The following is a 20,512-nucleotide window of genomic DNA, read 5'->3' on the forward strand; positions in this document are numbered from 1 at the left end:
CTTTCTTTCATTGAGGTTTGTTTTTTTAAAATCCTGCCTCACTATTGTCTTGAGTTATAGATGATTAAATCTGATGCTAGGCTAATTATTTTGCCTTAGTAAGGTATTTGATCTTTTGGCCTAAAGTACTTGAGAATTTTATCTTTATCTTTGAAATGTAAGAGTTTTATTATGATCTGTCTCAGACTTGATCATTGTACAATACATTAATTTTCCCAGGTACACAGTGAACCCTTCTCAATATGTAGATTCAGGTTCTTTTCTATTTCTGGAAACATTTTTTTAAATGTTTATTTTATTGATTTTTAGAAAAATGAAGAGAGAGAGCAGGAGAGAGACGGGAACATCTATTTCCATATGTGTCCTGACTGGGGGTTGAACTGGCAACCTCTGCGCTCCAGGATGACGCTCCAACCAGCCGAGCTATCTGGCCAGGGCTATTTCTAGAAACTTTTCATAGGTACATGGTCTCAGGTTTTTTCTTATTTCTGAAATTATTATTATTACTGATTGATTGATTTTAGAGAGAGGATAGAGAGGAAGGGGGTGGGGAAGAAGTGGGAAGCATCAACTCATAGTAGTAGCTTCTTGTATGTGCCTTGACCAAGCAAGGAAGGGGTTTAGAACTGGTGACCTCAGCATTTCAGGTCGACATTTTATCCACTGCGCCAAAGCCAGGCTGAAGTTATTTTTTTAATTATACTTTTAAAATTAGAACTATATTATTGTTTTATTTTAATTTTTAATTCAGAGACTCTAATAATTTTTTTTTTAAATAACTGTTTCCTTCTTTGCCTTTCATTCCCAATGCTTTCTCTTGGACCAGAAGGGTGGCAGATATGCTACCCCAAAATATGCTACATAAAGATTATTTTGGGTTAAAGGCACTTGAAAAACAGAAAATGAAACAAAACCACCTGGACCTTCCTTCTTTTTCTTAAAAGCAGGAGATGAAATTCCCAGGAGAAAGATATCCTTCCTGAAGCAGAAGGAAGGTAACATTCTTATCATCAAGGACAAGACCAAAAAAATTTTATGTAAACAGACCATGTAAAAATAATTCTTTGGGTTTTTTTTTTAGTTACTTTTCTACAATTGCATCTTTTTGTTTAACCCGCTATGAAAGCATGGAGGCTCTGCCATCGCTTTGTTCTTCATTCCCTGTGAGTGCCGCACATAAAACTTCTACTAATTTGGCCCTGGCCGGTTGGCTCAGCGGTAGAGCGTCGGCCTGGCGTGCGGGGGACCCGGGATTGATTCCCGGCCAGGGCACATAGGAGAAGCGCCCATTTGCTTCTCCACCCCCCCCTCCTTCCTCTCTGTCTCTCTCTTCCCCTCCCGCAGCCAAGGCTCCATTAGAGCAAAGATGGCCCGGGCGCTGGGGATGGCTCCTTGGCCTCTGCCCCAGGCGCTAGAGTGGTTCTGGTCGCGGCAGAGCGACGCCCCGGAGGGGCAGAGCATCGCCCCCTGGTGGGCAGGGTGTCGCCCCTGGTGGGCGCATGCGGGAGTCTGTCTGACTGTCTCTCCCCGTTTCCAGCTTCAGAAAAATACAAAAAAAAAAAAACAAAAAAAAACTTCTACTAATTTGTATGCATTTCTACTGTTAATCAGTCTTATGTCAGTTTCATTCTCGGGGCCCAGCCAAAAAACCCTAAGAAGGTAGAGTTAAAAATATGCCTCCTTTCAGACCCGGCTTTACTTCTTTCTTTATGTCTTTTTCATTTTCTTGGTTATTTTCCTGTCTTTCCTCTAATCTTTTATTAAGTTTTCATTAGAGTCTATTTCACGTGGATACTTTTAAATTTATTCATTTCTGAGATAATTTTGTTTTTTTCTTCCATTTCTTTCTTGAGTTCAGTCAACTCCTTTATTTATTTATTTATTTATTTTTGTATTTTTCTGAAGCTGGAAATGAGGAGAGACAGTCAGACAGACTCCCGCATGCGCCCGACCGGGATCCACCCGGCACGCCCACCAGGGGCGACGCTCTGCCCACCAGGGGGGATGCTCTGCCGTGACCAGAGCCACTCTAGTGCCTGGGGCAGAGGCCAAGGAGCCATCCCCAGCACCCGGGCCATCTTTTGCTCCAATGGAGCCTTGGCTGCGGGAGGGGAAGAGAGAGACAGAGAAGAAGGGGGGGGGGTGGAGAAGCAAATGGGCGCCTCTCCTATGTGCCCTGGCCGGGTATTGAACCCGGGTCCCCCGCACGCCAGGCCGACACTCTACCGCTGAGCCAACCGGCCAGGGCCCAACTCCTTTTTTATTTGTCCTGATTTCTGTTTATTTTGTATTTCTGAATCAGAGTGGTTTTTTATATCCTCAAATACTTGAATATTCTTAATTCAGTTTGGAGTATAAAATTAACACTTTCAGTTCATTGTTGTATTGTAGGGGAGGACTTTTTTTAATTGATGGTGATAATTTTTCTCTTTCTAATTTTCTGCAAAATTTCTCCACTGACTTTACTTTCTTCTTGTCCATTTTTGTGATACTGAAGTGTTTTATAAAATTCCTATTTTAAAAGGTGTCCTTCTCTGTTAGTCTAGCAAAGATATGGTACTTCAGTGGTTTTTCTGTTGTGTGTTTGTTTGGTAGTGGGAAAGGAGCTGTGAGTCTGCTGATTGTGTGATTTTCTTTGTCGTACAGAACCCTAAATTCCACTCACCTCACTTTTCTTCGTCATTGCTAAATAACTCCTTTTCTTTATGCTTTTTTTCCTCCAGATGCTATACTTTAGGAACACTGTTCCAATAAGTGATGCCTGCCCTTTTAAATCATGCTAATCTCTATAAATCATGTTTGTCTCTTTAAATGATGCAACTGACCTTGTTTGATATCTGCCTCTTTAAACCACATGTAAACCACATGTACTTTAAAATCTCTTCCCGGCTTGCCCTGTGGTATCACAGTGAATAAAGTGTCGACCTGGAACGCTGAGGTTGCCGGTTCAAAACCCTGAGTATGCCCGGTCAAGGCACATACGGGAGTTGATGCTTCCTGCCCCTCCCCTCTCTAAAATGAATGAATGAATGAATGAATAAATAAATAAATAAATAAAAATTAAAATTCCTTCCCTATATTCCATGCTCTGATCTGCTAGGACATATTCCAGCATGTTAAAATTTAGGCTGGATTTAATCTTTCTAGTGGCCATTGGCCATTTAAAATCACACATAGGCACCTCACTCTCTTTAGCCTTTTCCAGTTTTTCTTGGTCTGCTTTTGCTCAGCAAAGCCTTGTGGCAGAGTAGGGGTGGATAAAGGTACAAGGGATTGAGCACTGGAACTTGGTAATTTATTGCCTATTTACTCAGTTATCTTGTCGTTCTGGCATTCTCTGTCTCCAGGTGTGTGTGCAGGAAAAGTCATTTCATAATGTTTTCTGTTTTGGAGACTATGACATAGCTTGCTGCTGTTTTTTTGTTACCTGGAAATGTGTAGAGAGCATTTTTTTACTCCAAGTGACGTACAAAAGGATGAAGAGAGAGAGGGATGCAAATTTTACAACTAAAAAAGTGGCCAGATGAAGGAAAAAACTTGGGCTCTAGCTGACTTTTTTTTGTGTGTGTATTTTTCTGAAGTTAGAAACAGGGAGGCAGTCAGACAGACTCCCGCATGCGCCCGACAGGGATCCACCCGGCACGCCCACCAGGGGGGGTGATGCTCTGCCCATTTGGGGCATTGCTCCGTTGTAGCTGGAGCCATTCTAGCACCTGAGGCAGAGGCCATGGAGCCGTCCTCAGCACCTGGGCCAACTTTGCTCAAATGGAGCCTTGGCTGCGGAAGGGGAAGAGAGAGACAGAGAGGAAGGAGAGGGGGAGGGGTGGAGAAGCAGATAGGCGCTTCTCCTGTGTGCCCTAACTGGAAATTGAACCCAGGACTTCCACATGTGGGGCCAATGCTCTACCATTGAACCAACCGGCTAGGGCCGTCTAGCTGACTTTTGCCAAGAATGTGGCAACAGGAAGAGTGAAGCTTTTAATTTTGTGTATCCAGGGTCAGACTCAGGCTGTGACTTCTCTCTTTGATTCTCAAAACCTGACCAGGCATGGCTTGGGTATTTTGGGGATGGTGATGGTGGTTGGTGGGGAAGGACACAAATGGGTTATAAAACTGAAAATAAACATCATCTTCACAATAAAAATCTCTAAGCACGCATCATAAAATGAAAGTACTAATCAACTATAAGACAAAATTAAATAAACTCATATTTCCACAAGTTTAATTTTAATGGATTTTAAAAAGTACCTGAATACTATATCACAAGTTATATTCTGGACACAATCACTGAGTTAAAAACAAACAAACAAATAAAAAGAAATAGAGTTAAGAAAAAAAAAAATCCAGTGAATGGTTGAGCTAGATCTGGTGTAATTAAACACAATTTTCTTTCCATTTCATGCAACTCTAAAAGCAAAAACAAAGCCACTATCTATTTGCCTCTGGAAACCACTCTGTAATTTGTGACCTGAACCACTTACATTTAGCAGAAAACTAAAAATCTGGGGATGCTTAATTCTATTATGATACAAGGTATTTAACTTCCTCCCCATGCCACCTACCCAGCCTAAACAAATTTGACTCCAAAGAGAGTAGTGATAAAATGTGGTACACCAATTACATTAATCATAAAAATTACCTTTAGTATTTACAAAGTGCTTTCAGACAGGCAGAGTCGTTATTATTCTCCTTCTGTAGATGCAAAAACCAAGGTTAAATCAGAAAGAGCCAAAGATGACACTAAAAGTCCTTGCCATGAATTCTTTAAATATATGGCAATGACTGATGAAATAGAACATAAGAAAATTCCAAATCCTAGCTAAAGCCCCCCAAACAAGCTAAGCATTTCCTTGGACCAGAGCAGGAAGTAGGGGAACTATGGGGTGGATAGAGCTGAAGTCAAGGGCAGGCTCCAGGGTGGAGTAGTGTTCATCACAGGAGACCCAAGACACTTGCGGCTGACAACTGCTAAGGGTTACAATGTACATGGAGCTCTACAGTTAGAGAAACATGAAAAGCCAAGCTGTCTGCTGGTTCACTCAGAGATCTGTAAGAAGCCCCAATTTCATCCCAGAGACCCACCACTACAGACTTGGTACGGGACAGGAGCCAGGGAGGCAGGCTGAAGTAGCTGCAGGACTACCAGGGAGGTGGGTTGAGTTGTGAGGAGCAAGCACCGAGGAGAAGCAAAGAGAACTTACACAAGGTGAGCTTGCTAACCACGATTCTAAAACACAGGAAGAAATAGAACCCTAAATTAAACAGCCAGAAAATTACCAACTAGAAGATTAAGCAACTCTAAACATAATTAAATCAGAACAAATGAAAAAAATGTAGAAGCAGGTATGTCTCATATCCTCCAGAAAGATCTTAAAAACTTGATATCTTGGAAATTAATATATTTATATGTCCACTGAATTAATATATATCCATTGAAATAAAACTCAATAATTGGGATAAGCACCAGAATGAGAAATTACAAAATCTAGTAGTAAGGAATTTATCCTGAATAGATATATGTTTGAAAAAACATTTAACAGATAAGGAGAATAGATTGAAAGACTCCAATATATGTCTAATACAAGCTCAAAAGAAGAAAATGTAGGATAATGGAGATTTTATTCTAATGGTTAACAATTTTCCAGAACTAATTAAAGATAAGAACTCTCAGATAGAATGGTCTCAGGGAATAGATTTTTTTTTTAAAATCTGACCTTGATATTACTGTAAAACTATATAGTACATGAAGCACAAAGATAAAATCTTATAGACCAGTCAGAAAAAAGGGATGAATTATCTTCAGAGAAACAGCAAATAAGGTTACAACAGCTGTCTTATCAACAGAAATAGCTAACAAAAGGCAATGAACAATGGACCTTCAGACTGTGAAGAGGTACAGAATTCTATACCTAGCTTACAAGCCTATGAACAAAATAAAGAGATTTTAGACATAGAAACGCTGAGAGTTTACCATTCACAGACCACCAGTGAAAAGCATACTGAAGGATGTGGAATTCAAGAAAAATAACAAAAAGCACTAAACCTGTTATGGATATATTTAATGAACATTACAATGTATGTATGTATGTATGTATGTATTTATTAGTGAGAAAAAGAGAGAGAGAGAGTGGGGGGGGGAGGGGGGAGAAGAAGGAAGCATCAATTCATAGTAGTTGCTTCTCGCATGTGCCTTGATCTGGCAAGCCCGGGGTTTCAAACCATCAATCTCCGCATTCTAGGCCGATGCTTTATTCACTGCGCCACCACAGCGCAGGTGAACATTACAATATTTAAAATTAATAACTAACCTATTTGTTTTTAAGTGAAATAAAAATAGCAGAGAATAATGGGGAAAATGTTTGGTGAGGGGAAGAAATGTTAAATATAGTAAGGTTCTTGCCTGTTTGAAAAAGGTAAAGATACTGAACAATTTTGTTAATGGGAAACTTTATGTTTTATATGTTTAAAAAAGTTAAAGGTGGCCACGAAGAAAAAGAAAACTGCATAATATTGCTACCAAGCCATCAGAAAAATATTTTTTTTAAAAGATAAAAAACTATCAAGACAACAGAGGAGAAATAAGAAGAAAAGAAGGAAAGATATTAAGATAACCAAAACACACATACCCCCCTCCACACACACATACAAAGATGGTAGACATAGGTTCAACTACATTAGAAATCAAAATAATGTAAGCAGATTTAATTCACCTGTTTAAAATAATATTATGTTTTCTGTTTGCAGTAGTCTAATTTCTGCTAAAAACATTTGTGTATTTGGGGGACTTGATGCTGAAAAGCAGCTGACAGTTCAAATGGACAATGTCTCAAATGTTCTTTGCCTTTACAAAATTATTTTCAAGCTGAAGTTAAGAAAAAAGAACAATAATTTATGATCAGCAGAGGGAGTCAGAAACATTGAGACAATGGATAAATGTTATTGATAAAAAATTACATTTAGCTCTAAAGAGACAGGAAAAGGCATCAGCACCTAAATATTACTCGGCCAATTCTTTATTCCAGTTTAGTCTATGTTCTGTTATTACAGCTTTGAACAATGCACCGGATAACCTTTGTTGCTACACAACTGCCTTGCTTTATTAAAAGCTAACTGCGGGCACTAACAGCATAAAGTCCCATTTGAAACACAGAAATACTTTCCCTGCTGCCACAACATAATCACTTCTCTGTAACAACCATTTGCAACTTCCAGCCTACTCTTTAAGGGGATGCTAACCTTAGACTGGATGCCAGCCTTTTTTCCTCCAGGCTAACTTAATCCAGAAGCTCTCACACTACTGCGAATCCTTCAACTAGTAAAATGTAGAATCAGTGGATTTAGAGCTGGAGGAATGAGAAACTGGGGATCTAGGCAGGTAAGTGACTTGTACCCAGTCACACCGGTTGCAGGTGTCACAGCAGCCAAGACCGGAAACCAGACTCAACTCCCACCTCCATGCCAGGGCTTTTCCTTGCTAAGTCACATATCAAGTCTACAAGAGTGAGGACCAAAAGGCCAATAGATTGACTTCATTCTTGTTCCTCATAATTCCTTCGGCCTAGTTCCCCAACAGCCTTTCTGTTCTAAATCTTTTTGCTTTGCTGAAGTGATTAGTTGTTACTAGAAGGACTCGTAAGAGATTGTCAGTGAAGGCTTGGAATAATTCCACCTTCTGATCCATCATTTCCTTCAAGGCTGGCATCCTCCCCAGGCTGCTGTTTCCCTCTCTGGCCAGGAAAGCTTTTGCAAACACAGTAGCTTCCTTCATGGAAGAAGTGAGTTCGGTCATTTCAATATTGATAGCACTTTGTTTCTAAAAGCAGACATATACCTTTAGCCTCTTTTTCAAGGAAGCGTGACCCTCCACCAGGAAGCCGCTTGACCGAACCCACCCAGGCTCAGTGGGTGGGAAAGAACCAAGTCCTTTTGTTAATAGCTCCAGTTAAGGACAGAGGCTCACCATTTAGAAAACTTTCTTAGAATTGCCATATCTACAAATAAAATATGCAAATGCAAAACCACTGGAAAATTCCTAAGCCACTGATCATTTCCATGTGGACCAGGATCCAGAGCCAGAAACAAAGAGTGAAACCGAAAGGGGCGGAGGCTGAGGGAGAGCCGAGAAGGAGGAGGGAGGCGGAGCACTGTCCCGACAACATTCCCAGTCTCTCCCTCTTCCCTTCCTGTGACACACAGTTCACCCGGCTCTGAAGGAAGGACCCGGCTTCCCAGGCAGGAAGAGCCAAGGGCCAGCACTCTCATCCCATCATTCCTGACCCTCTTTTTTGTGGCTGTTAGGGAAATGATGCTACCTAGACTCCATTGTCTTGGAGTACAAAAACAAAAACAACAACAAAAATCCACATAGAGGTAATGTGTCTTTATCTATGCTTTCAATCACCTAAACCAGTGGTTCTCAACCTGTGGGTCGCGACCCCGGCGGGGGTCGAATGACCAAAACACAGGGGTCGCCTAAAGCCATCGGAAGTACATATTGATGGCTTTAGGCTACCCCTGTATTTTGGTCGTTTGACCCCTGCTGGGGTCGTGACCCACAGGTTGAGAACCGCTGACCTAAACACTTTCAAGATGTTCCAAAGAAATAGGGACCTAGTCCCTTTAACAACTAAATTTATATTATTTAGCCTGGGTGAATAAAGTAAGAACAGCTGGGAAAAGACAAACTGACTCTGTGTGCTTCTACTTTAAAAAAAAAAACTTTAAAATTGAGCTCAACCCCCTAACTGTACAGATAAAGAAACTGGGACCCACAAAGATTGCTTGACTAGATCAGCATCACAAGTCCAGTTGGGGGCAGCTTTCAGACTAGACCTTGAGTGTCCTCTGTGAAAGTGAGTGACTGGCCGTGAGATTGCGAACGGCTATGGCAGTTGAACATCCCCGAGGGAAGGAGGAAGCCCAGAGACCGGGAGACGCTGGGGTGCTAGTGTTCACACTTAATGGCAGAAAGATGACTTACAGAGGTAACTAACACCTGGATTCTCCTAAGCCTCTCAGTGTAAAAGGGAAAGGTCATGGCAGAAGAAGGAAATTAAAAAAAAACAAACACCGAGCTTCTTGGTGATTCAGTTTACTTCAGAGTCAAGGGCTGTGTTACATGCAGGTTAATAAGGAAAAGCAAAGAAAAGGGGAAAATATTTAAGCTATCTGAACTAGTGACTAGTGTTTGTCAGAATTAAAATTTATTTTACATTTTTATTTTAGTGGGAATATATTCTACTGCCATATAAGTGTGTCTTACGTTAGTTCTTGAAAACCTTTCTCAGAAACATTCTGGATGCTTGCTTCAATGCAGATAGATCCTGGGCTCTCCTGCAGAGTAACGGAATCAGAATCTCTCGGGCTCACACTCAGAAACCTGAATTTTTTTTTTTTTTTTTTTTTTTCATTTTCTTTTCTGAAGCTGGAAACAGGGAGAGACAGTCAGACAGACTCCCACATGTGCCCGACCAGGATCCACCCGGCACGCCCACCATGGGGCGATGCTCTGCCCACCAGGGGGCGATGCTCTGCCCATCCCCATGTTGCGACCCTCCTGGGCGTCGCCATGTTGCGACCAGAGCCACTCTAGCGCCTGGGGCAGAGGCCACAGAGCCATCCCCAGCGCCCGGGCCATCTTTGCTCCAATGGAGCCTTGGCTGCGGGAGGGGAAGAGAGAGAGAGAGAGGAAGGCGCGGCGGAGGGGTGGAGAAGCAAATGGGCGCTTCTCCTGTGTGCCCTGGCCGGGAATCGAACCCAGGTCCTCCGCATGCTAGGCCGACGCTCTACCGCTGAGCCAACCGGCCAGGGCTAGAAACCTGAATTTTAAACAAGCTTCCCAGGACACTGACATTTAATGACCAGGTCCTTCCCTATTCCCATCACTGCAGAATCAGACGAACCCCATGTGTCCTCCCATCTCCCGCCACCTGACACTGGGGTACAGGGACAGTGAGTACCCCTAGCTCACAAAGCTTGCTCAGACTCTGCAGCCTCGTCCCCAGGTCTCTCCCCAGCAAGCGTGAAGGACTAATTGGGCTAGCTAGGTAATACCTGGCTTAACTTTAAGATTCTATATTTTAAGGCTAAAAGTGAAATAAGTATTGTTTTGCTAATGAAAAACACACTGCATTTTCTGTCCTGAGTATGTATTTCCTTTAAAGTCAGGAGGAAAAAAGTTAACTTACTAAAAACAGGCAAACAAAACAAAAGACAGAATCATTGACTCTGGGCTCTGCCTCATTCCTGCTTCTCTCAGTGAGGCCACAGCCAGACCCCCGTCTAATCAGGGTCCTCTCACAAGTTGCAGAACCATCCCGCGTTGTCTACAGGCCCGACTCCTTGGGAGGCTGAACTTCCGAGGGGCAGGACATGTGGGGTGAGCCCCTCCTGAAAGACACGAGGTGGTGGTGACGTGGCCTGCCTCTCTGCCTGGCCCCATCCTCCACATTTTTCGAGAATACGGCAAAACAGCAGAGCCCAGTATGTATGAAAGGAAGCAGAGGCAGGAAATGCAGTCTACAGCGCTGTATGACTACATGGACATACAGGACACCTGCTTCTTCCCCACACCACAGAGCACTTGCAGGGCAGACGGGCACATCCTTTCACACCTAAATTGCTGAGGCCATTCTCAGAAAACTGTTTTGAGGAGAAAATTGAAAATAGAGCCGTAATCACTACCTTTGAGACTGGATTCCTTAAATACAATGAGTAGGATTCAACTCCTGCTCATCTCTGCCCACTGAGGACAAAGGCATCCACAGGAAGGAAGACTGACTCGCCTCGTGGGCTGAGGGCGTCCACACGACTTCCCCCTCAGCTCGATGGGAGTGTGCACACAGCTCACCATGAGAGCCAGCTCCAGCAAGTGCCTGCCCAGCTTCTGCTGGTCCGTCTGCCTCCTGGTTACAGCAGCAGCAACCCTGGCACGTTTGCAATGGCTCACACCGCCTCCCTCCCCATCCACGCTCACCTAACAACAGGACTTTTATACAAAAAGTCTCCAAGTGCCTTTGACAGTCTCAAAGAAGACTGTCTTCATGCAAGACGAAACAGAGAAAAGAACAGAATACTGCCAGTAGCTGAGTACTAGCATCTACAACAAGACCAATTTTATACTAACATATATGTATTTGTATGTGTTTGTGTGTATATGTACAACCATAATAGAAAACACAAGAATTACTCTAAAATTTCAATATTTATTTCATTCCCAGTGGCTTTAATTTTCTCTACACTTTCTTGTATTTTCCAATTTTTATCATGGGACTATCTTATAATCATTTTATAAAATGTTACTTTAAAAGATAATTATAACTTTAATTTACTGACAGATGAATATGGCATATAACAGATAAGGCCATTTATGCCGTGTAATGTCTAAAAGTGGAAAGAAATAAATTGATGTAGAGGTAAAATTTTCACTTTCTCTTCTCTGTAGCCCCTTTGTTGCTACTGATCTGTAAAGTTCCCAGGCCTCTGCCTACAAATTTCTTGAAGTCCCCTGCAAATTATATACATTTTTAAAAAAGTTCTTAAGTTAAATTACAATTTCCAATTTCTGTACAATCAAAGCTTTCTCCCTAAGATGCCAACAAATGGCCAAATGACTAAACCAAATTTTCGTGCATTATTTTCTTCCTCTCTTTTGATATAGGTATTAATAGGTAGTGAAAAAGTAGCCAAATGGGAGAATTATTTGTAAAACCATTCATTTCTGAACAACTGAGAAGTTAGATATATAGTTTTTCCAGTTAAAATCTAACTATGTACAAGTAAAATAATTAAGAATTTCTTTCTCTAGAATAATATGAGCCCCTTCCTCAAGATGGTTCATCTACTTCACGCTTACCCACTGAATAGTGTATGACTTAAAATTCAAAGAGAGCTGAAGAAATGTCCCCGACCAACCCTATTATGGTAATAGCTAAGCTCTGTACATCTGTGGTCCTTCTTTTCTACATATTTTCACCATATTATTCAACCATACAGCACATAAATAAAACTAATCTGAGGAACCTCAGCTGATTTGCCAGAATGTATTATATAACACTGGAGAATCTTACACTGCTCCTGCGGCTGAAGGCTGTGGTTCTCTAAAGGATGGTATTAATAAAACAGATACGGTTGCTGCCTTATGGTAAAAATAATATGTACTAGGCCTAGGACTGTTAAATAGGGCCAACTGGCATTTTCTTTGATGTAATTGTCATGAGATGGAATAAATAAAAGATGCAGAACCAGAAGACCTAGGTCTGAAACACAGCCCTGCCTTTCGGTAGTTACATGACCTTGCCTACATCACTTACTCTCCATCCCTTTACAATGGGGGTTTTTGTGAGGGTTTAGACAAAAATACAATGTCTGTAAAAACATTTTATAATATTTCAGAATGCAGCAGTTTACCTGTGGGAAAGAAGTAGCTTCAATTCTGGGGCCTGTGCTCTCAACAACCCCATCCACACACTGCTTGGGTGGCCTAGAGCAGCTGGATATCGGAAGAGTTAAGGAGGTGAGGCATGGGAATGAACACGAATGTTTCCTCAGCCCAGGGCTCAAGGCTGTGGAACACTCCTTATCGCTCAGTTCAATGTAAGTTGCCAAGGAAGACTCCCCTTAGGAATTCTCAGTGGGAACCAAGCCATAAGTTAGGAGAGAGACAAATTTTAGCCAGATGACTTAATCTATTAATGGAACCCTTTGTCATGTTACTACCTAGTTACACTGTGTTTAGAGTGGATGAGACCTAACTGGAATAGAAGTGGAAGCAGGTGCAGACTGGGAAAGCAATGCCCAGCCAGGTCTGCTGGGCCTCTCCTGTGACTCACTGTGTACTAAGAAAGAGCAAAGGCAGATCTCGTTCCTGTTGGGCCATCTGAGGAGGGTGGCCCGAAGCAGAGCTATCTAGTTACTAAAAAAAAAAAAAAAAATCCTCTTGATAATCACCAGTTAAATCTGCAGCACTGCTGCAGGAGATAAACAAGACTACCTCGAGGAGTGTGCACCAAGTCTTTATATCACACAGAATAGTGTCTCCCCATCTGTGTTCTCAGAGCACTGAGTCCTTTCACTGTCCCTGGGAAAGTTTTTCTAGCAGCAAGTACAACTGGGAAATAATATTTACTATACTCTTCAACTAGGAAGATCACATTGCTCCTACACACATATGAAAGGCCCTGAAAAGTCCTGCAGGTTAAAAAAAAGAGTGTAACTTAGTTTATCTAAACCTATTTTAAAAGGCAACATTACCTGGCAGTTAAGTACAGGGGATTCTAGCTTTGTACCTTATGCTCCTACATTTACTAGTTGTGTGAGCATGGGCAAGTTAATCCTGCTGGCTAAGTTTCTACACCAGAGAAACGGGAATAATAATACACCTTCCTGCCTGACCGGGGGTGGAAAAGTGGACAGAGTCGATCTGGGATGCTGAGGCCCCAGGTGAACCCCGAGGACCGTTGGTTGGAGAGTGGGCTCATCAGGCTTGAGCGCAGGCTCGCCAGCTTAAGCACATGGTTGCAACCCTGAGCATCAACATGATCCTTTGGTCACTGGCTTGAGCCTAAATGTAACTGGCTTGAAGCCCAAGGTCGCCGGCTTGAGCAAAGGGTCACTAGCTCAGCTTGAGCCCTCCAGTCAAGGTACATATGAGAAGCAATCAGTGAACAACTAAAGTGACAGAACTACAAATTGATGCTTCTCATCTCGATCCATTCCCCCCTCCTCTCCTGCTAAAAATAAATAAATAAATAAAAATAAAATTAAGATACTTTCCTCATGGTATATTTTCATGAAAATGAAATGAGCTAATAAGTGCAAATCATTGAGAACCGTTTCTGGACAACAGAAAGCACTAAAAAATATTAGCCTTTGTAGTTTGCATTATTAATATATAATGATTAAATGACATTTATATCTTAAGAAACCTGTGTCCTATGGAATAGAAAAATGCTAGTAAAAGCAAAAATCCCTTGCCCTGGCTGGATAGCTCAGTTGGTTAGAGCATCGTCTCGAAGCATGGAGGTTGCCCAATCCCGGGTCAGGGCACATGCAGGAACAGCTTGATGTTCTTGTCTGTCTGTCTGCCTGTCTCTCTTTGCTCTCTCTCTCAAATCAATAAAATAAATATTTTAAAAAAGAAAAATATCTCTTTTATACCTGAAGAGAAGTTAGCATCCTGTGTAGCACTAAAAGCATAGCACAGGAGTCAGAGTTATATCGCGTTTCCAATATCAATTTATCCTTCTGGGTTCTGCTTCCTATCTATATAAATAAGGTCATTAGACTTTCTAGTTACAGCAGTGTAGGATTCTAATTAAAAGGCATAGTAATTGAGATCAGTAGCCCTGTCCAATCCTGGTTCCAATCTGGTTTCTCTTAAGGCTCTACCTTCTAGATACCATCCAGATTTAAAGTTGCTATTCCCAGACTGCAGGATAAGATGCTCGTTGCCACCCAGCACGGTGGATGGATGGAAACAGCCCTCTGCCACCTCACCCCAGGGTTCTGAAGCACTCAGAGTGCAACCAAACTGGAGCAGCCATGATGGCAGCTGACTGCACTTGCCCCATTCCAGAGGACCGTCAATCCCCTTACCTTGGTTTGTGGCACTAAAGGTTGGGTATCATTCCTATTTCCCCTACTGTGGTCTGCAGTGCCCAGAGAGAGCCCAGCCCTATATACTAGTCACTCTGCTCATTTGGAATCTTGCCAGCTTTCTCCACAGGCTGAAAACTCCTTTCCCAGTCTGTCTCACTTGTACAAAGCCCCAGGCTGTAATTACAATGCAGATATCCCTCTGTGCTCAGTTCTGTCTATATCTCGCAAATTTGAACCTTACCTATTGAGTCCACGCCATCTCATCAGAGAAAGGGCTCCGCTTCTGCCCCTGAGTCTATAGTGCTCGTGTCTGTTTCCCCCTAGCTCAGTCTTTTGGACTTCTCTAGAATGTCAAACGGCCAAGTGCTTCCTACGTCCAAGCGCTGTTCTAAGTTCTACACAACATTGAACAGAACAGGACATTTTTTCTCTTCTCATTTAACATACATCTTAGTAGCAACAAAAGGACAAATAAATGAACAAGATCATTTTAAATAGTAAAAAGTGCTATGAAGAAAATAAAACAAGATGAAGTTATAGAATATGCTGATGGGAGAGAGTGGTGTTCGATGAGAAGGATCAGGTTAGGTCTCTTAGAGGAGGGGACACCTGAGCTGAGAGCTGAAAGAAAAGAAGGACTCAGACATGCAAAGACCGGGTCCAGAATATCTCCTGGCAGCAAAGAGAACAGCCGGGGCATGGGCTCTGCGGCCAGAACCAGCTGTTGTGAGAGGGAGTAGGAAATGAGGCCAGTGTGGCTGGAACGGAATGAGAGGGGCAGAGCAGGACACGGGGTCAAGGGCAGAGCCAGATGTTGCCAGAGTCTGAAGGCCAGGTTACAATGTTGGATTTTATTCTCACTGCAATAAAAACTCATGGAACGAAATTCTATGCAGAGGGTGACATGGTAAACCAATCCTTCCTCCTGGGGCTGCAACAGCAACTGCAGTATGTGTCTTGCAACACAGCAGTGATTCTCAACCCAGTCCTACATTCTGTTTGCTCCTAATCACGCCAGGGACATTAAGGTACTGTAACAGAGTGCAAGTTAAAATGATGACAAAATCCACCAAGAGATATCCCTGTTGGCCCGAGAGAAATGTTACACTATAATTTAAGAAATTAGAATTTCATATATGTTAATAATTCTAATTTCTAAGATTAAACTCTCCTTTTGGGATTTGGCCATGAGAACAGCTCAAGCAGTGAGTGCCATGTGAATCCTCAGAAACTGAAAATCACATTTTTTACCAAAAAAGAAGCATTGCTCACAGTAACTGACTCAGCCAGGAACATAAGAGAACTGTTAATGTAAAGATGGTATCTTTAACAAATGCCATTCTATTATTTTACAGCCCTTTCCAACACGGTACTTTAAAAAACCGGAATTAAAGTGAGGTCCCACATGAAAAAGTCAGTCCCAAATACAGGCAGAATGAGCAGTGCCAGTCCTGGCCGCTGTCATAAATGGTTAAGGAAGAGTCACCAAGGTGAAGAAGCGGAGCAGCGCTTTCTAACCCTGACAGACACCCTCCCCGCTCCCACTAGCCCTTTATTTTGGAGTGAAGGCCTGCATAGGGAAGTTGATTCCTGGTATACTCTTAATAAGAATGCAACTTTCCAGGGCAAGCAGCAGGGAAAACCGCCTTTAGCAGACACTGTTCATGAACTTGTGACAAGTTTCTCTGTACATTTGAAACTGGGAAAGTATATGTGCTCCTGACAACAACATTCAGCAAATGGATGGAGACAAGAGGAAGTACAATCACCACGAACAGAGAGAGCCGTGCAGTAATTACGGCCCTGAAAGCTCTAACAGCTCCTGTGATTGAAGGAGCGAGGAGGAAACACAGGCATCACCAAGGGCGGCACGTCCCTGTGAGCACGGGACCTGAGCTGACATCCTCGAAGGAGCAAGACCGTCCGCCTCTCTCCTGGGGAAGAAACACAGACCGGGCCTCCTCAAATCCCCCACACCCAGTTCAGATGACTTTTTCACCTTTAATCTCTTTAAGACTTGCACTGAGGCTACTTTCTAATATAATTGCTCTCAATTTATATCCCACTTGGACGATGGCTCCACCTTCCCCAACACACAGTATAAAATCCTTGAAGTCAGAGTCATCTCGCTTGCTCCCTACTCACCCATCGTATAAAAATTTCACACAGGACATGAGTGAGGGAAATAAAATCTAATTGTCTTTCAGTCTCACTCCCCAAAGATCATGACTGTTAAATTTCTTATCTCCCACCATTAAAGTTTGTGGGTATATACAAACTTTTGTGTTATTCAATGTTCCATCCAAAGAGGAAAACTTAGAAGAAATAAGGATTAAGTTTTAAATCATTGCTAGTTCAGGGCAGTATATAAATAAATAAAGTGGCCTGACCTGTGGTGGCACAGTGGATAAAGCGTCGACCTAGGAACACTGAGGTTGCCGGTTCAAAACCCTGCACTTGTCTGGTCAAGGCACATATGAGAGTTGATGCTTCCTGCTCCTCCTCCTCTCTCTCTCTCTCTCTCTCTCTCCCTCCCTCCTCTCTAAAATGAATAAAAAAAAAATAAATAAATAAATTATAAATTACTACAGAATAAGGGATGTTGTGGATATTCCAAGATAGATACAACTGGCCTCCACCTTCCACTGACACCCCCTCCACCTCCCAGGACTTTGGTGAGTACTGCATTCAGGTGGCAGATGCAGATATCCAGGCATAAGTCTGGGGAGTCTAGCTCTGTCTCTGACCTGCTGAGTGGTCCCTGGCCAGATCGCTGCATTTCTCTGGGTCTCAGTTTCCTTTCCCATAAAATCATAGGGTGTTGAGGTGTTCTCTAAGCTCCCCTGAGTCCAAGATTAAAGATGATAATCGAGTAATGACTAATCAAAACAAACAGGTACACCATGGCCAAAGGCTAAAATTTGTATCAGGAAGAAAATTCAGAGATAATCAATGTAACAAATTATCAGGAGAATATGGATGCAAATTATATTGGAGCAGTTGTTTTTTAAATCAATTTCCTGAGTTATAATTCATAGGAAAATCCATGTCTTGTTTGAACAAAGAGGTGTGCCAAGAAAAATATCCTGATTAGGATACATCAGAAACCCTTCAGAAGTAGAACCAACCCGTGTTTACTCACTTCTCACCAATGCACGTGGTCTGCTCACCAGACTCAGAGAGCTTGTGAATATTTTTCCACTATCAAAAGTCACAGATATGTTCAATTACACTCAGTAGCTATTGGGTCACAACTTACGTGACTAATTAACACCTTATTCTCATTTGCCAGTTCAGTGGCAATTAGCCGCCTACCACCAGGGAGGGGGTCTTCCTGCTGATCAGTCCACATCTGCTGTTCTGTTTCTCCTGTTCTGTTCTGACCTGTCCTTTCCAGGAGCAGGGATAAACAACCAGGAGAGTGGGAAAGTGAGGAGGGAGACTAAGCAGAGAGGGAACTGGTGCTGAGAGTGGGCTGGACACTGTTATTGTTAAACATCTGTTTGGTGATTTGACTGCCAGTTGAAAATCCTTGTTCTAGGGCAAATCTTGGAAAAAGGAAGTGGCATTTGCAAGTGTCTGCCAAATCTCCTTGTCTTTACTCTCCGAGGCAGAACAGGTGAAGACTAAGAGAACAAACCCTGGATTCAGAGAGACATAGACTCTGCCCCTACTATACAATTACCTAGTCAATTTATTTATTTATTTATTTATTTATTTATTTATTTATTTATTTTTTACCTAGTCAATTTTGAGCCTCCATTTGTTCATTTATTTACAAAGAGATGAGCCCTGGCTGGGTAGCTCAGTGGACAAAGCATTGACCTGGTGTGTTAGAGGTTGCAGGTTCAACCCCTGGTCAGGGCATGTACAAGAAGCAATCAATGAGTGTACAACGAAATGAAACAACTAAGTGAAACCATGAGTTGATGTTTCTCTCTCTCTCTCTGTCTCAAATTAATGGAAAAATTAAAAACAAAAAGAGATAAGGCAATACAATGCTTACTATTTTTATGATGTGAAAATGTGGGTTTCTGTGTACTACTGCCTGTGAAAGACAGGCTCTTTAGAAAATGATTACAAGTAAAACTGAGAAATCACACCCTGGTAAGGGAGCAGTTCCTCACCTGAAAGGAATTCATGTAACGAAGGGACGGAGGCAGCATGGCGTTATTCCTCGATAGTATCAACAGCAGCTCCAAGCAGGTTGCAGAGGGCAGGGTTAAAGAGTGGACGCTGATGTCACTTTCCCAGGAGCTGGCAAGCCTGAAACACATCGATATGCGCAATGTCATAATTGCATTTGGTCAGAATTATTTTAAACATCTGATGTAGAAGAAGAAATCTTCCAGTTGGGGGAGGAAAAAGCAATGTACAAAAAGTAGAAATAAACAATGTGTTCTAAATTCACAGACTAAATGTCCAAGTCATTTTATAGTGTTTTTGGTATAAAACAGATGGATTAGGCTTTTTTTTTTTTTTCTGGTCAACAGTTTATACTCAAAGTTCAAGAGTCATGAAATGCAATCTTAACTCATAAGGGACCAGTTTGGAGCTGGGCAGAATAATAGCTAACACATCGCAAGCCTCCTATGTCCTATGCTGCTCGACAAGTGTGCCACGAGCAACCCTCCGATGCGTATAAAATAAAACTGATGTCGTTCCCACTGCACACGTGTGGAAATTGTTTCTGAGCTGGATGTGCCCTTTGGAACATCCAGTTCAGTGATTTTCAGACTTGTAAAATGTGATCCAATCCTTTTACCAAAACTCTTGTAAAAGCCCTCATTTAGAATACAAATAAAAGCAAAGCTGCTGTTAAAAGGGGAAGGGTTGGCAGGGGCTTTATTTGAAAATCCTTTCACTTGAGAGATGAGGAAACAGGGCTTTAACAGTAAAGGGGCTTGTCTGAGATGAGGCAGATGTTTAGGGAACAATATAGCTGGGTTTGACCCTGGTTTCCTGTCTCCCCATCTAGTGCTTAAAGAAAAGGGAAAAAAAATCAGTAAATCATTATGAGAAAACATAATAACATGAGTCTTATGCTAACAATTCTTCTACTTACAATACTTGAGTATTTCCGGCCTATGCCCCTACCAAAGGGTCTCTTACTACTGGCCTAATTTTTAAAGAGAAATGTGTGTGTGTGTTTGCCTTTCTGTAAAGTTCTCTCTTAAAAAAGTGACTTTAAACCAAGTCAGTGGTGAATTCTGAAAGTTTAGGGAGGATCCGTGGTTGAGAGCATAATGGATTTTAACACTTTTTATGACAAATCATAGCAGATCAGTTAGCTGTGTCCTCAAGTTACTTATTATGTTAATAGATTTCTGATGTGCAGTGTGGCGTTAACTCTTCTTTCAAAGATTTGTCTTCTAGCTGGACTGGCACTTTCCTAAAAAAAATGGTTTGTTTCAGCAAGCGTACATTTTTTGTGTCTTTTCAGTTATAAAAATTGTTTTATATTGGTTGGCTCTGCTATTCTTTCTGCTTTTACTAATAACATAACATTTTTGACATTTCTCTGGAATAGAAATAAAAATCCTGCCACCTTTGGTGAAAGTCAAATGTACTTACTACTAGTGCAGTGGCTCCAAGCTCATTCTCCTGGCACCCTCTTTATGCCCTCACAAACCAGTTACTTTCCATTCTCTGACCTGAACGGGGCGATCAGGTAGCTAGTTAGACACGAGCCAGGGCAGGTAAAGGAGGAGGAGGGATGAACTGCCCCCATGCGTTCCTGGTATGCAGGGTCTACCTCACCACCCCCAGACTGATGGCCTGCAGTTCCCTGATACGGAATCAGCCACACAGCAATACAAGGAAGACAAATAAACGAGAAGAAGCAGCTAGACAGAAAGAAGAAAAAAAAAAGGTAAAGGGAAAGTCTAGGAAGTAAAGCCCATAAACACCTAAA

The 20,512-nt window shown here is 42.1% G+C and overlaps 1 protein-coding gene across 3 annotated transcripts in view; it reads right to left on the reverse strand.

Annotated features, from left to right (window-relative positions):
- UBE3D (ubiquitin protein ligase E3D) overlaps nt 1-20,512 on the reverse strand; it is a 173,273-nt gene that overhangs the window by 43,600 nt on the left and 109,161 nt on the right. For 2 of the 3 annotated variants that reach the window (XM_066253010.1, XM_066253008.1), the window contains exon 9: nt 18,726-18,864. In XM_066253010.1, the coding sequence (XP_066109107.1) occupies nt 18,726-18,864 (139 nt within the window). Of the gene's footprint in view, nt 1-18,695; nt 18,865-20,512 lie in introns of those variants that run through there. The other variant, XM_066253009.1, reaches the window with a different exon arrangement.

This window comes from Saccopteryx bilineata, chromosome 1 (genome assembly GCF_036850765.1).
Source record: "Saccopteryx bilineata isolate mSacBil1 chromosome 1, mSacBil1_pri_phased_curated, whole genome shotgun sequence".
Taxonomy (NCBI): domain Eukaryota; kingdom Metazoa; phylum Chordata; class Mammalia; order Chiroptera; family Emballonuridae; genus Saccopteryx; species Saccopteryx bilineata.